Source organism: Enoplosus armatus, chromosome 7 (assembly GCF_043641665.1).
Source record: "Enoplosus armatus isolate fEnoArm2 chromosome 7, fEnoArm2.hap1, whole genome shotgun sequence".
Taxonomy (NCBI): domain Eukaryota; kingdom Metazoa; phylum Chordata; class Actinopteri; order Centrarchiformes; family Enoplosidae; genus Enoplosus; species Enoplosus armatus.
Genome location: NC_092186.1, coordinates 17781422 through 17794800, shown reverse-complemented (window position 1 = coordinate 17794800; position 13379 = coordinate 17781422). Strand labels below are relative to the sequence as shown.

At 40.0% G+C, this 13379-nt stretch overlaps 1 protein-coding gene across 1 annotated transcript; it reads left to right on the top strand.

The window, feature by feature from the left end:
* Positions 1 to 7379: 7379 nt before the first annotated feature.
* nppc (natriuretic peptide C) lies at positions 7380 to 10595 on the top strand. Its single transcript, XM_070909514.1, has 3 exons — positions 7380 to 7472; positions 8609 to 8902; positions 10486 to 10595. Exons 1-2 carry the CDS (start codon positions 7380 to 7382, stop codon positions 8879 to 8881), a joined length of 366 nt encoding a protein of 121 aa, XP_070765615.1. The 3' UTR covers positions 8882 to 8902; positions 10486 to 10595.
* The last annotated feature ends 2784 nt before the right edge of the window (positions 10596 to 13379 follow it).

Sequence of the window (13379 nt, the reverse complement as noted above, 5' to 3'; positions counted from 1 at the left end):
AAGTGAATAAACTCACTTATGTACCACCAAATTTGGGGTCCCCCTGCATGGGTCCAACCCGGCCTTCATCAAATAAGTACTGTACTGTACTACTCTCTGTCAGTACTCAACAATGGTTAAAATTCGCACCAATTAAATTATGTCAATCAAGAACTATTTAATGGAGTAGCCTAACCTATACTACATAATAGGCTATGAGTAAACTTGTATGTACCCTGCTCTACATCACTGATTATTAGGATTGTGTTTTGAGGGAATGGTGCTCAGCGCAGCAGCAGCACGTCATTCTGCGCAGATAAAATGTCTGTTAATACTTGCAAAACCATGAATGACATATTTTACATCCTCGTGACTCATTGTGAGTTTTAAAAAGCAATTACTCATAAATTAGATATTGGGGAAAATACTGTTCTCAAATAAAAAAAATAATTAGGGAAACAGTGTGTTACAGTGTGTTTTCGTGCAGTGGCATTTGTCTAGCAATAGGACACTTTAAAATTAACAGTCAAGCAAATTATTTGGAACCTTGATCCAAGATTATATATCTGCGATAAAATGTCCTGTTTCCATGTGGTTTTGTCGCAGCTTGTGCCACCCAAACCCCAAACACGCGCTTTTCCACATGGTTTGAAAAACACAAGTGACACACCAGTGCGAGAGTGGCTTAGCAAAGTGTGTGTGGCACTGCTGTGAACACTCGAATAAATGCTCCTAAAACAGTCTGGATATTATTCACTTTTACGATTTTGATAGTTATGGTAACATTGGCAGTGACATCAATAATAACGGGGGCGATTTTAAAGTCTGAAAAATGATTATGATGATTGTAGCTATTTTTTTTTATAAATGTTGCCATGAGGAGAAACATGCTGTCACACTGATATCATTGGCCCAGTATTTGCGGATGTTAGCAATTTGTACATGTGCAGTTACAGTCATTTCAACTGCTAAACACAAACCCAGTAAAATAAAAGCCAGACAGCATCTCTTGTGGTCCAGAAAACAAAATATCTGTGCAAGAATAGCTTTTGACCTAAGAGCGTCTTTCATATGTTCTTTCCTCGTGTTTTTCCGACTGAGGCAATCTACAGAGTATTTTTGGTGTAAGAGTTAAATATATGAACAGTAGGCAGTCAGCAGTGTCATGCCATTAAAAGTATGGCAGCATTTTCTAAATTCAAATCTTCATTGTCATAACCTTTTTAGATGTCTTTCGGCGTGCTTGGAATTTGTCCGTGGTTTTAAAGTGCAGTGTCGTGGCTGTTTGATGATATCATGAGATGTTCATGAATCTCACAGACAATTTGAATTGTTTGTAGATGACTGAACTTTTTCCCTTTTTAGCCATCTCGATGTCTGCTCAAAAATCATGAGTATATTTTGGTTATGGAACTACAATAAAGTAGAAACAAGCGAATGTTTTGGAACGGGCAATAAAACTCTATTGTTCATATGACTGTATTCCACTTGTGGCTTCTTCTTCTTTTGTATTTGGTTTCATGCATCACCAACGCTGAACAATATTTTGGAGGGATTCCACCTTCCTGAGGAAAATCCATCTGTCAAGTCTTTACACCTGCATTACTGGGTCTGAGACATGTAACTGACTGGGATTCTTGACATCCATCTAAACACATATGTGGTGTTGTGGATTCATACTTTGGATTTCTAAGTGCAGCAGTTCCCAAAATAGGGTCCTAAAGATCTCCAGGCATCCTTGTTTGTTTGTAGGGGGTCCCTAATCACATTTGTGCTGTTATGGTGACTTTTATTAGAGCTTCTTCCAGTTTATTATCCTGGTTGAGTGATTTTCAATTAAAATGTTGGCACCATACAGCCAGCTGGTAAAAAGGCCTACCCCACACAAACCACCGGCTTAGCAAAAAATAATACAACCACTAATAAAGGCTCAGTAGTTGAATGGAAGATTGACTGGTTCACAGAGAGAGAACAATGGCATCAGATTTTAAGGCCTGCTTTCCACCAGCTGGTTGAGTTGGGATGTGTACTAAATGGACAGAAATGTGTTAATAAGTAGAGTTTGGAGAAATCGTACACCTGTATTTGAATATTTGTATTATTTATATATTCATATTTGTACATTTCTGTGCACAAACTGTTGGATCTTTGGAGGTCATATGCTTTCTGATTGGCTATAGGAACAGCAATGTGACTGATTGATACAGGTGTGGATTTTTTTGCCTCTTCCCATCGAAAAACAGTGCAATAAAGATCACAGTGTGCATTTGAAAATCTATTTTTGTGCATTTCTCACCGTTTTCATGGTAATGTAGTTTAAAAAATGATCTGTGTGTGGATTTGAATCTACAGGATGATACTGACAAATTATGATCGTCAAATTAAAATCTGTACTCACAACACAAGTTTTATACTTGAGAGATCCAGTGCTTTTTTTCCACCTGTTTTTGCACTATAGTAAAGCAAACGTAAGATTTCTTGCTAAAAAAATAATCCCACAAAACATCAGATCAAGAAGGCGAAACCAACCTCCTGAAAAAAAGGTAATTCATGACCCTGATATGTGTGTGTATATGAGTCTTGTGTGTCCGTCCCTTGCCATCTCAGGCAAGCCTGTTGTTGGCACATGCGAAAGCCTTCAGAGCACTTGTGTAAAATGCATTAAAATTCCCTGCGCAATAAAACCGTTATTTATAGGACCGTAACAGCCTTGTAGTTTGTCTTACACAAACCCCAAAGGAGGAACCAAGACACTCAATCCTCGCATAGACACTCACTGTTAAGGCTACTGCAACACATGGCCCCTCTGCTGGTTTGTGTAGCTTTCTGATGCAAACCTGTCAAGTTGCTTCTGGGGTTTTTTCAGCCACATGAAAGCTAAAAGATTTATTGAAAATTAAGTGGATAAGAATTTGTGGCAAAGGTGGGGGGGGGGGGGGCAAAAGACAGAGCAAAATAGGTGCTCTCAGTAACCCATGTGATGTCATCTGGAAAAGTGTGTGACATTGTTAAACCATACAAAAAAAGACAAACTTGTGACACAACACTTGTGGCATTGAGGAAGAATGTGTCACTCGCTCGTAAAAATTCAAAATAAAGGAATTAGCAATCAGAGAAAAATGTTCTGCAAAAACCAGAGAAGAAGTCGTCGTGGACTCTCAGGGTCAGCAGAGTTCAACAGCTCCACAATGTTGTGAAAGTGAACTGCAGATTAGTTAAGGCATGAAGTGGCTCTTCCTTGACACCCAGCATCCTCCACTCCCTGTCACTACAGGTATCTCAGAGCGTGAGTGGGATTTTCCAGTTGCAGTTTCTGAAAGGGACAAACCCTCAATTTGTTCATAGACAGAAGTCAATGAGACTTCCTTTCGTCTTAAGTATGGGAAACAAAAGCATCTCTCATGATGATAGCTGGCATTGCGGCACCCCGTCTGCCACAAAAAGCTGCAATAGAGCATTGAGTCTGTCATTTTTGGACAGAATCTTGATGACAGGGCAAGCCCAGGTCTGGAAACTTGCACTTGAACTTATTAGAATTGTTCATGGGAATTTGCATCCAACTTTCCCAGTTTGCCACTAGCATACAGTATGGGCATCAGTAAGTACAGTCAACGTACAGGGATATAATGTGGTGACTGACATACTGTCGATTTTCACTGCATATTCTTGCACAAAAGGGCAACAGGGCCCCATATGCAGGTTCTGTGCATTGCAGCAGACGATTAGGTAACAAACATGTCAGCTGTGGGATTGGATGAATTGCTCATGTGGAAGATACCAAACTTCAATCTACTCCATGTTAATTAAAGCTGAAGAAAAGCACCAGATAAACTATGCTATGAAACGTTTCACGCAACGTACAGTAATTACGTGTCTGTGAGTCAGTGAAAGCTTTGTGGTGTTACACCAAAGCGTGTCACGGAAGTAAGGATATATGACTCATGTCAGAGAACTACATGTCGTCGGTGATTGAGGAAACAGTTGCCTTTTAATAACTTTTTATATGGTTTTTTTTCTTTCATACAGCAAAGTTCTATCTGTGGGCAGCACATGTTTAATTTAGTTTAGTCGTGTGTCCGTGAATGACCACAAATGGTGTGATGAGAGAGTTTCATCAAATTATCACATTCCTCATTTCACTGCCTCACACCATCTTCAACATGGCCGAGCTGGACCATTACGAACTGTAGATCATTACATTTCAAGCCGTCCTCTCTCATGTGATTGCAGTCTGTTTTGGCAGAAAATAATAGCCATGAGACTCTTTATGGCAACTGCTGAATCAAAATCAGGATCACTTGGATCACTAAATACAATAGCCTCTAGTTAAAATCCCAGATCATTGGGAAAATGTTACCCTGAACCTTCCCTGGTGGAGCTGCTTAAAGATAGAGGACTGCTTACATGGAGCAGGGTAATGTGTGAAACTGTGCCTCTGTGCTGTGTTAAAGAGGGCAAAGCGTGAGGGAAAAAAAGAGTATGCATGTTCAGTAAACATTCTCTGAATTAATAAATTCACCTCCAATCTGCTGTTTGACGTGAACCCTTTTGTCCTTACAGACCCAGTTCGTGAACAAACACATAAATGCCGGTTTTGGAAGTTTAATTTTCCTTACACAATCATTTATAGTAAAACTCTGCAATATTTTCATATCAGTGAATGTCTGGTTTGCTACATACTGCTGCTGATTGATATAACACAATAGTGTTTCCCAGTTCATGACAGTCTGCCCAGCAATTCTTCTACTTATTCCTGGACGTACGGGACTGAATAGACGAAGAAGAACAGCGTAGTTAGTATAAGCAATGATAATCACCATGGCTGAGCAGAAGCGGAAGAGAGCCAACTGCTAAAACTCAAGCTTAATCAAAGAATTACAAGGAAGACGCCACACTGTTTTATTCAGAAATTATCTCTTAGAAGTGCAGTGCAGAAACACCAACTGCTAAAAACCAATGGTGTTAAAGAAAATGTTAAATATGGGTGTGAGAGAGTAAAAAAAACATGATTTGACTCATACCAAGAAAATGTACTTTTGCAGATAGATGGTTTCCCCCAGTAGACAATGTTTTTAGGCCCCTTTCGATATAAGTGGGAACAGCTCCTATATACAGGTGGCTGGAGGGTGCATTCTTTGTTTTGAGTGTGTGTTTGTGTGCGTGTCAGGATGAGAGTATTATACATTTGCCCGGTGAGTGACATTGGCCTGTTATTTCAGGTATTGGCCGGTCATGTTGTTCATCTCTGAAATGATAGAAGTTCCTTCCTGAGAATCGCTTCAGAAAAAAAAGACTATCATTGCATATGCCTAATCTGTTTATTTCAGCCTTATTGAGATTTTCATATTCTCATGATCTGCTGCGAATAATGACTGATTTTTACAGGATGGTATTGATCCGGTGAACATGAGGGGTATTCACTTTTCGGCACAGCAAATACTGCCACTCTGTGTTCCAAAACAGACGGTGCTGCCTGAGATTGCAGCTCCGCTCTGCAGGACCCAGTCTGCTCCAGAACCCTTCCACACTGCAAAGAATATCACTTCTTACTGACTTTCTATTTCACCGTAAACACACCCTTTTCCTAAACCAAGTGAAGCAACCTGTCTGTGGGCTAAATGCTTTCAGCTATTTCAATAGTATGTCATTCTCTTGACACCAATTAAGTAATGTGCCAACTGTAACTTATTTTTGCATGTTATACTTTCTGGAACGTTCCTGCATTCATGAGTCAAGCCGTGAACATTGCAAATAAGTGGAATTATCGCATTCAATCTCAAAATAAAAGACAAATCAATAGACAGTTACATCTCATCAGATTAGATTAGATTATCATATTAAAAGCTATTAAATATCATCAGGTAATTAAGCACAAATGTCAGGCACAAGGCTGTATTAAACGATGGTTCTTTAAGGTTCATTTTCTTTGTTCAACTGTGCTTTGTTCATCTATGCTATCTATGCTCTAAGTTAAATTGTTCCTTTATGCTACAAAGATTTTTTCTGAAAAGGTTCTTTATAATTCCAGATTGAAGGGCTGATCCCAAGAAGACCCTGTCTGATGCTGTAAAAAAAAAGTTGCTATATAACACTAAGGGGGTCTTTTTCAGAGCTCATGTAGCACTAAAATAATTGAAGAAAGATTTTTAGCCACCAGGCTTCAAAAGGTTCTGTTGTGGACCTTTATTATGCAGCAAAGACAGTAGAAACTGATCTAGATCAGCAAAAAGACTAATCAGTTTTAAGAACAATACAACGATATATATTCAGGATTGACATTGTAGTAGTAATTATTAATAATTTAGGTTTCAAGTGTCTGTGTTTCTGTACAGAGCTGTAACACTATAACTTAATTCAGCTACTAACCAAAGGAGTCTCAATCATCCTCCTTTTTGAGTGTGGGCAGGTGGCTGTCTGGACAGACGCACACGCACATCCATGACGACCTCACAGTCAGCATGTGTCTGTTTTGTTCTGTGGTTCCACTGTCAGTACCTGGTGCGATGCGACAGGTCTGAATGAAACACACACCATAGAATATCTCCAAGATCCACAGAACAAATCCACAAATCACATATGAACAGATACTTGAATCTGATACACGATTTGTTGCAGCACACAATTCATCCCCGTTTCTTAATTCATTCACCAGTCATTCCGTTTCCCGCTGAGTGTTAAACTCCAACTTGTCTTTAAGGTGATGAGGCAAAGACATGTCCACTTATCTCTCGTGCAGATTCACTTGTTTAAGATGTGTTCAATAAAGTGTTTATTAAGAAGATGATACTTCATAGAGAATCTCTGGAACTTCTCTGGAAATATGTTAAATTCTTTAATTCCAGTGGCAGCATTTGTATTTTCACGTCTTCCTTAAAGAAAATATGTCATTCGCACTCTCACAGAAGAATATAAGAGCAGTTAAGATGTTTCACAGGGCAGGCGGCTGGCATCTTTGGGGTGATTTCTATGCCAAAGTCGCTCTTCGGCTCTTAACGCGCAGCCTTTGAAACCACCTTCGATTTCAGCTGTTGCGCCTCAGCCAGAGGTCTAAATGTTAAAAAACGGAGCATTTTGATAGCTCATAGCCTATCTCATTTCCTCCAAAGCCCCGGCGACCGGAGCTTGTATCATTTAATTAATCCCTGACATGACGTGCTCGGAGGCAGGTAGAGAAAACAGGGAGTTGGCGCGGAAGGAGGGCCATTACGCAGGTTGTCATGACATCACCATGGGCTGGCTATAAAGCGGTGAGGACTAATACACAGAGTTAGAGGAGCACTTGAAGAGCTTTGGAGTAAAGGACGGACTGAAGCCTCTTATGTTTAACAGCTGATTGGCTGCTGCTTCTGTCCCTCTTTCTGAACTTGAGGAATCCCTTAAAGAATACAAGACTTGTCAAAATGAACTTGTCGTACTTGGTAGCGTGTGGACTTATGGTCACCCTGCTCTCAGTAAGGATGGGGGCAAAACCTTTATCTCAGGCGCAGCAGAAGGTAAGAAGAATTCACTTATATCCTTATTACTGAGAACTAAAGCAGTTTGTTTCGCACTATTAACCGTTGGAAGCTGAATGCTGCTTCAGGAGTGAACAGCTGTTCGGTGGTCCAGGCGCTCAAGACTGTTGTTTTACGCATCATATTTCATCATTTCAGTCATGCTTAGCGATTCAGCGAGGGCATTTTCCCACACTGTGAATCTAAAACATCCCAGCAGATGTTTTTTTCTATCACTTTATTTTGTAGAGACAGCATGTTTTATATCCAGTGATGTCTAACCCCTATAGACATCATAACTGCCGTCTTTTGCCCCTCCAGCATTTAAGCGCCCAAATGAAGCCATTTGACAAGCGCTCCAAAGAAAAAAGAAATCAAAGCCTTCAGGCGGACACCATTCAAATTAGAAAGTTTTGGGTTTTTTAGCAAAATAAGAAACGACTTTACACGATGAAGATATTCAGGTTCAAATTCGTTGTTTGCCAAAATTAAACTGCAACAAACTACACCGTTTTGTGCGTAAAATCACCATTACGCACATAATTCGCCTGTAGAATCAACTAAATAACACCGAGACTTCGTAAATGATAACTTGAAAAAAAAAATAGTTTTAGTTATTAGATTAGTTGGCTAGAATTTAGGATGGCTGCAAGCTGATGCCACAGTCGGCGTTCAGACCAGAGGAGCGGGCTACAGGCACCTGTCTCATATGACTCTTCACTGAAGGAAACAGCGAGGTCTGAAGAGTCAGAGCTGAACTGGCACATAGTAAAAATGAAAGCACAGAACCGGCACGGGAAAATAAAAACATTAAGTGTGTCCTTTGGGGTTTTGATGGAATAATTGCACCATGTTGTGGATCTATGCGGATAAGTTGTTGTTGGTCAGACAGGATCCGTTTCCGTTAAGCATATAGTGCCATGCGTAAAGATTGGCAAAAATATTACATGTTTGCCTCTTTGAATATGCATCACGTCGAGGTTTCCCCCAATTTAAAATCAAGAATTATGCAAACGGCTGCTGTGCTCAAAGAGGCACCAAGCATGTATTTCAATTTTATCGAAAGCATATCTCTCTGCACAACGTATTTGCCTGAGGGAGGCATCGTTTATTTATTTTCCCTTTCTGTGTTCCAGTCTCTTAGAAGTTTGCTGGGCGAGGAGCTGGCGGAGTTTCTGGAGTCGGAGGAGAGGGATAGGCGGCTAGACGCTGTGCGCTCTCGGATACGGTTACTGCGAGATTTACGCATGGACACCCGGGCCAGAGGGATGTGGGCTCGTCTCCTTAACGACCAACCCGCACCCAGGAAACACAAATCCGGAAACAAGAAAGGGGGTTCCCCGTCGCGGAGTGGCTGCTTCGGACACAAGATGGACAGGATAGGAACCATCAGCGGCATGGGTTGCTAGGGTTGGAGCAGCGCTGTGATGGTGAGTTTTCTTGGACACCCCAGTCCCACTTCACACTTAGATTCACTGTAACCTGACATACTGACATATAAACATAACCACAAGGACAAAACGGAAGAACGAATGTGCAGAAAAGGAAGATCGAGTGGTGGGGAGGAGGGAAAGAGACAAGAAGGAGGAGAAAAAAACAACTAAGAGAGCAAAGAGAAGTGTATAGTTTTTTATGGGATGGTGCAAAAGGATGGAAGGACAGAGAAAGAATGGCTTATAATGAAGAAAGAAAGGGGGAAGGAAAAGGGGGGAGATGGAAGAAGAAGAATGCATCAAATGTGCATTTTCTCTTTTGTCAGTGGTCATCTCAGGACATGTAGGTGACAGATGGAAAGAAATAATAAAGAAGAAGAACAGAAGATGAAAGCAAGCAAAAAAGAAAGCTTTTCTGTTTCATCAAAGGTCCTTAAGGGGTCATGTGTATAGCTGAAGAGAGGACAGAGGTAAGAAAGGGAGGGAGGGAAAGATGTTGAAGCCAGATTATCGTTGTTTGTGATGGACAGTGTGTGCTTTGCATCCACAGTTCGGCCAGTTTAGAAGTCTTAGTGGCAGTAACATACAGCAGAGATAGTGGAGAATGATGACCAGGCATGGTGATGAATCACCTGGTCAGTCTGGGTCAAAGGTCAGCTTGTTGTAATCACATTGAGCACAAGACATTTAACTATGTCATTAACCTCAGTTGACTCTTCATTGTGAGAAGGGTTGATATTTGAGATGATATTAAGCTGAAGGGAGGGCGGGGGTGGGGGGCACGATGTCTAGCAGTGTTCCCTGCTGGGACAGGAACTGTCTTAAGGCTGCAGGAAAAGGAAAGCCCACTTCAACAGATGTAAACTGATGTATGGGAAACAAACCAGTGGGTATTCAGGAAGTCCACTCTTGTATTCATGCACATCATCATGAATGATCCCATCTGCTTCATCTAGAAACAAGTAGCATATATCAAGTTTAAGAGATGGAGGAGGGAAGAGGGGATGCTGACAGGCCAACACACACACATTATAAACACACAGCACCCTGCGGTGGCCTTCTGGGAAACCCATGCTCTTTACCCAAGTGATTTTAACAGAAAACAACAAAGGGGCTGTGGTGGTGAATGAAGTAATGAGGAAGCTAGGTGACACACAATTAGTCCTGAGGCTTGAGGCCTTTTTGTGGTTGTGGCAAACTGTGAAGTCCTGATGGGGGAGTGTGAGTTTGTGACTAACTTGTATGAGTGAGTGTGTGTGTGTGTGTGTGTGTGTTTCACCAGCTGACACCCATCTTTCCGCCTATGGGCTGCAGTAGATGGTAAATGTGGGAGTCTGTGTTACACATGTTTTGTTCGAGGTGAAACGTTTAAGTGAAGAGTCAGGGCAACACTTCAACTAAGCAGGAAACCGAAAAGTTAATTTTGGTATTCAGAGAATGATGAGAGGGTTGAGGGCTACGCTGATGAATACACATTAGATAAAAACTGCTAAATTACTGAATAAATGAGCTTGTGTGAATTGAGTTGTTTCTGAATGCTCAGTCTAACCTTACTTCTCCTGTTTCCTCTCTTTCTCTAGATCTCTGGACGATGGGTTTGGATAACAAAGGTTCAGTTTTTTCTCACCTAAGGGAAAAAAACAGATTTTCGGTACGAAAGTCACCACGACCAGCATAAACAAAGACTGAGATGACAATGCTACAAAACCTTCATATAAATATATATAATAAATATGCAGGCATATATACATATAGACATATGTGTATACCATACAAATGTTCAACAGATACAAACACAGATGCATACTACAAGATGGCGGACAATGGTGTAAAAACTACAAACCGCAAAGCTGTATATTGTTGCTGCTGCTGTACATTCATGTACTTCATCTTCCCCTGCATAAATGTATTTATGTTTAAAAAACTATTTATATGTTTATAAAAAAGAGATATTTATAAATATGAGTTTTATTTATGTAACATTTTGAAAATGGATGCAAACTGCAGGTCAATTCTGTTTGTAACTTTTTTCTTTTGTCTCAAATAGTTGTAAATGTTTTCAAAAATGATAAAAAGAACATTCCATGTGCACTTACATGTATCCTCTCAGGGTTTTATGTTTCAATGAAGTCGGTAACTTCTAGTCACTGAACATTTTCTGCATGGCTTGCAGGTGAAAAAGTGGCATCTTGGCTACGTCAGCTTATCAGGAGCTAAGAAAAAAGCTGCCTTGTTGTGAGCTTGACCACCATTCATTTCTATGCAGTTCAGATTCTGAAAAGGTTTCGTTAGCAGCGAGTGTAACAAAACCTTCTACACCAATGGGGGAACACATAACAGTAAAATCACCAACCTGAGAAATGGCATCTACTATGTAAGTTACTATGCAATGGGAGCGCTCATATGCCATACTTATCCTGGATAAGACTAAGTTGGATAGTTTATTTATTTTTTCTTCCTTTAATCTGCACCTCACAGAGTTGGAGATGTATTAATGGCATGAAACCCTTATTAGATGGCATTTTTACAGTGGGTGCAGAGCAACTGTCTTTGTTAATCAACATAAGGTACCCTACAGACAAAGTTTAAGCCAAGTTGAAAATGAATTGCTTACAGAGTTTAATACAGAGAAACATTACAAAGAAAATGGGTATATGACATTGTACCAATACATTTCATATTCTCACTGTGACCTAGAGTGACTTACAGTGAGAGCAATAAGGTTTCATTCCCAAATCACCAACCATGTTCATCACTAATTGTAGGGAAATCAGTGGGCCAAAGCCTCAAAAGCCAACATGTTCATGATGCTCATGTAATCCAGAGTATTAGCATCCAATGCAATGAAGAATGCATATGGTAACCCCTAACCCATATGGGGCAGAGGAGATGAAGAGATTCTTACAGCAATATGTTTTCAGGTTTTCTTGCAGTAACCCTTGGAACCTGGAACCAAGTCAAACCTTTACTTCCACAGCTTTAAGTTAATTTAATCATTTAATGGTGATGGTAATAATAATACCTATCTTACTTCATGTGGTACATATCTAAAAGCAGTTTAAAAAGTGAAAAACCATAAAAAGCAAACAGTAAAGTATACTCAAAAATGGACATGAATGTGTGAGATATTCAAAGAAACAAACAAGCAACCCAAGAATATAAGATGGAAACATATAAAGGCAAGTCCATAAAGTGTGTTTATGAGGAAAACGTGATAATGAATTAGCTGAGACAGGTTGTTCCACAGTCTTGTGGTATAATCACCCACAAAGACGGTTGAGAGTCAGAAAGGCCGCGGAGGAAGATCTGTAGGCTCTGCTTTTGTGTAGTAGTTACTGTGGTCAGCAAACTTGGACTTGGTCCAAATAATTTTAAGGAAAAGCTTTTCAAATTAAATTAATATTAACATGATATTTACAGAATGCAACAAAAGTGCTCAAACAAACAAATGGTTTATCATTGACTTTAATATATACTCCCACACTAGAGGGCAGCATAGAGCTGAGGGAAATAAAGAAGAACAAGAAGACACCTGTTGCACACACACAATGGACCCCATCATTTACTAACCTATGAAAAATATTACATTTGTAAAGGTCATCTGACTCAATTGATGATTTCTTTATGAATGACATGTCTCTCTGTTGTCAAGGGAAGACAGCAAACTCTTCTTAATGAATGTCGTGTGCTCAAATAAGCACACAAACATAAGCACACATAAAAACACCTGATGAGGTATTAATTGAAAGGAACAAAAATAATACTTTACTTGTTCAGTACAGGCAACAAACGGTGACACTAGAGGGAAAATGCTATGCTTACACTGAAAAAGACAACATACATACACACACACACACACACACACACACACACACACACACCTCACATAGTTAGTGTCCAAACCGCAGGAATACCTTCACAAAAACCTGAGAAAGGAAAGGAAACAGTGTGAAAAACATGATAACACCTGTCAAACATGAGGGGAGGAACACACTGAACAAGATAGCTGCTAAAAGTACCCCACAGAGCTTAGTCAACATCACTGTGCCAAACTCAATGCTCCATGTTGTGAGCTTTGTGCAACTGATATTTGTGACAGGACTGCAATTTACATCAAAGGCCAGTGTACAAAGATAAATAACCTTGTGTGAGAGCACAAATCCAGTCTCAAAGAAGCTGTAAAGTCTGAAAACGATTGCACAACAGTCAAGATGCAGTATACGGGAGATATGTTATAGGATTAATTTCTGCCTGTGGCTCAAACACAGTTCCCTCATATTCCAAGATGACAGTTCAAAAACCAAACATTAACAGAATGAAACTGAATGGCTTGGACATTGACATCCCAGTAGAACCTCTTTGCTGAGCTTTTTTATGATAAAACATAAGCCGTTTCTGGCTATCCTTTTCAGCTACATTTATGATCTCAATATCACAAATTGCTGTTTAAACAAACTTTCTCCACTTCTCATTT

Coding starts and splice junctions, on each gene's coding strand:
- nppc (XM_070909514.1), top strand. CDS start 7,380: ATGAACTTGTCGTACTTGGTAGCGTGTGGACTTATGGTCACCCTGCTC. Junction 7,473..8,608: donor TATCTCAGGCGCAGCAGAAG/GTAAGAAGAATT, acceptor TCTGTGTTCCAG/TCTCTTAGAAGTTTGCTGGG.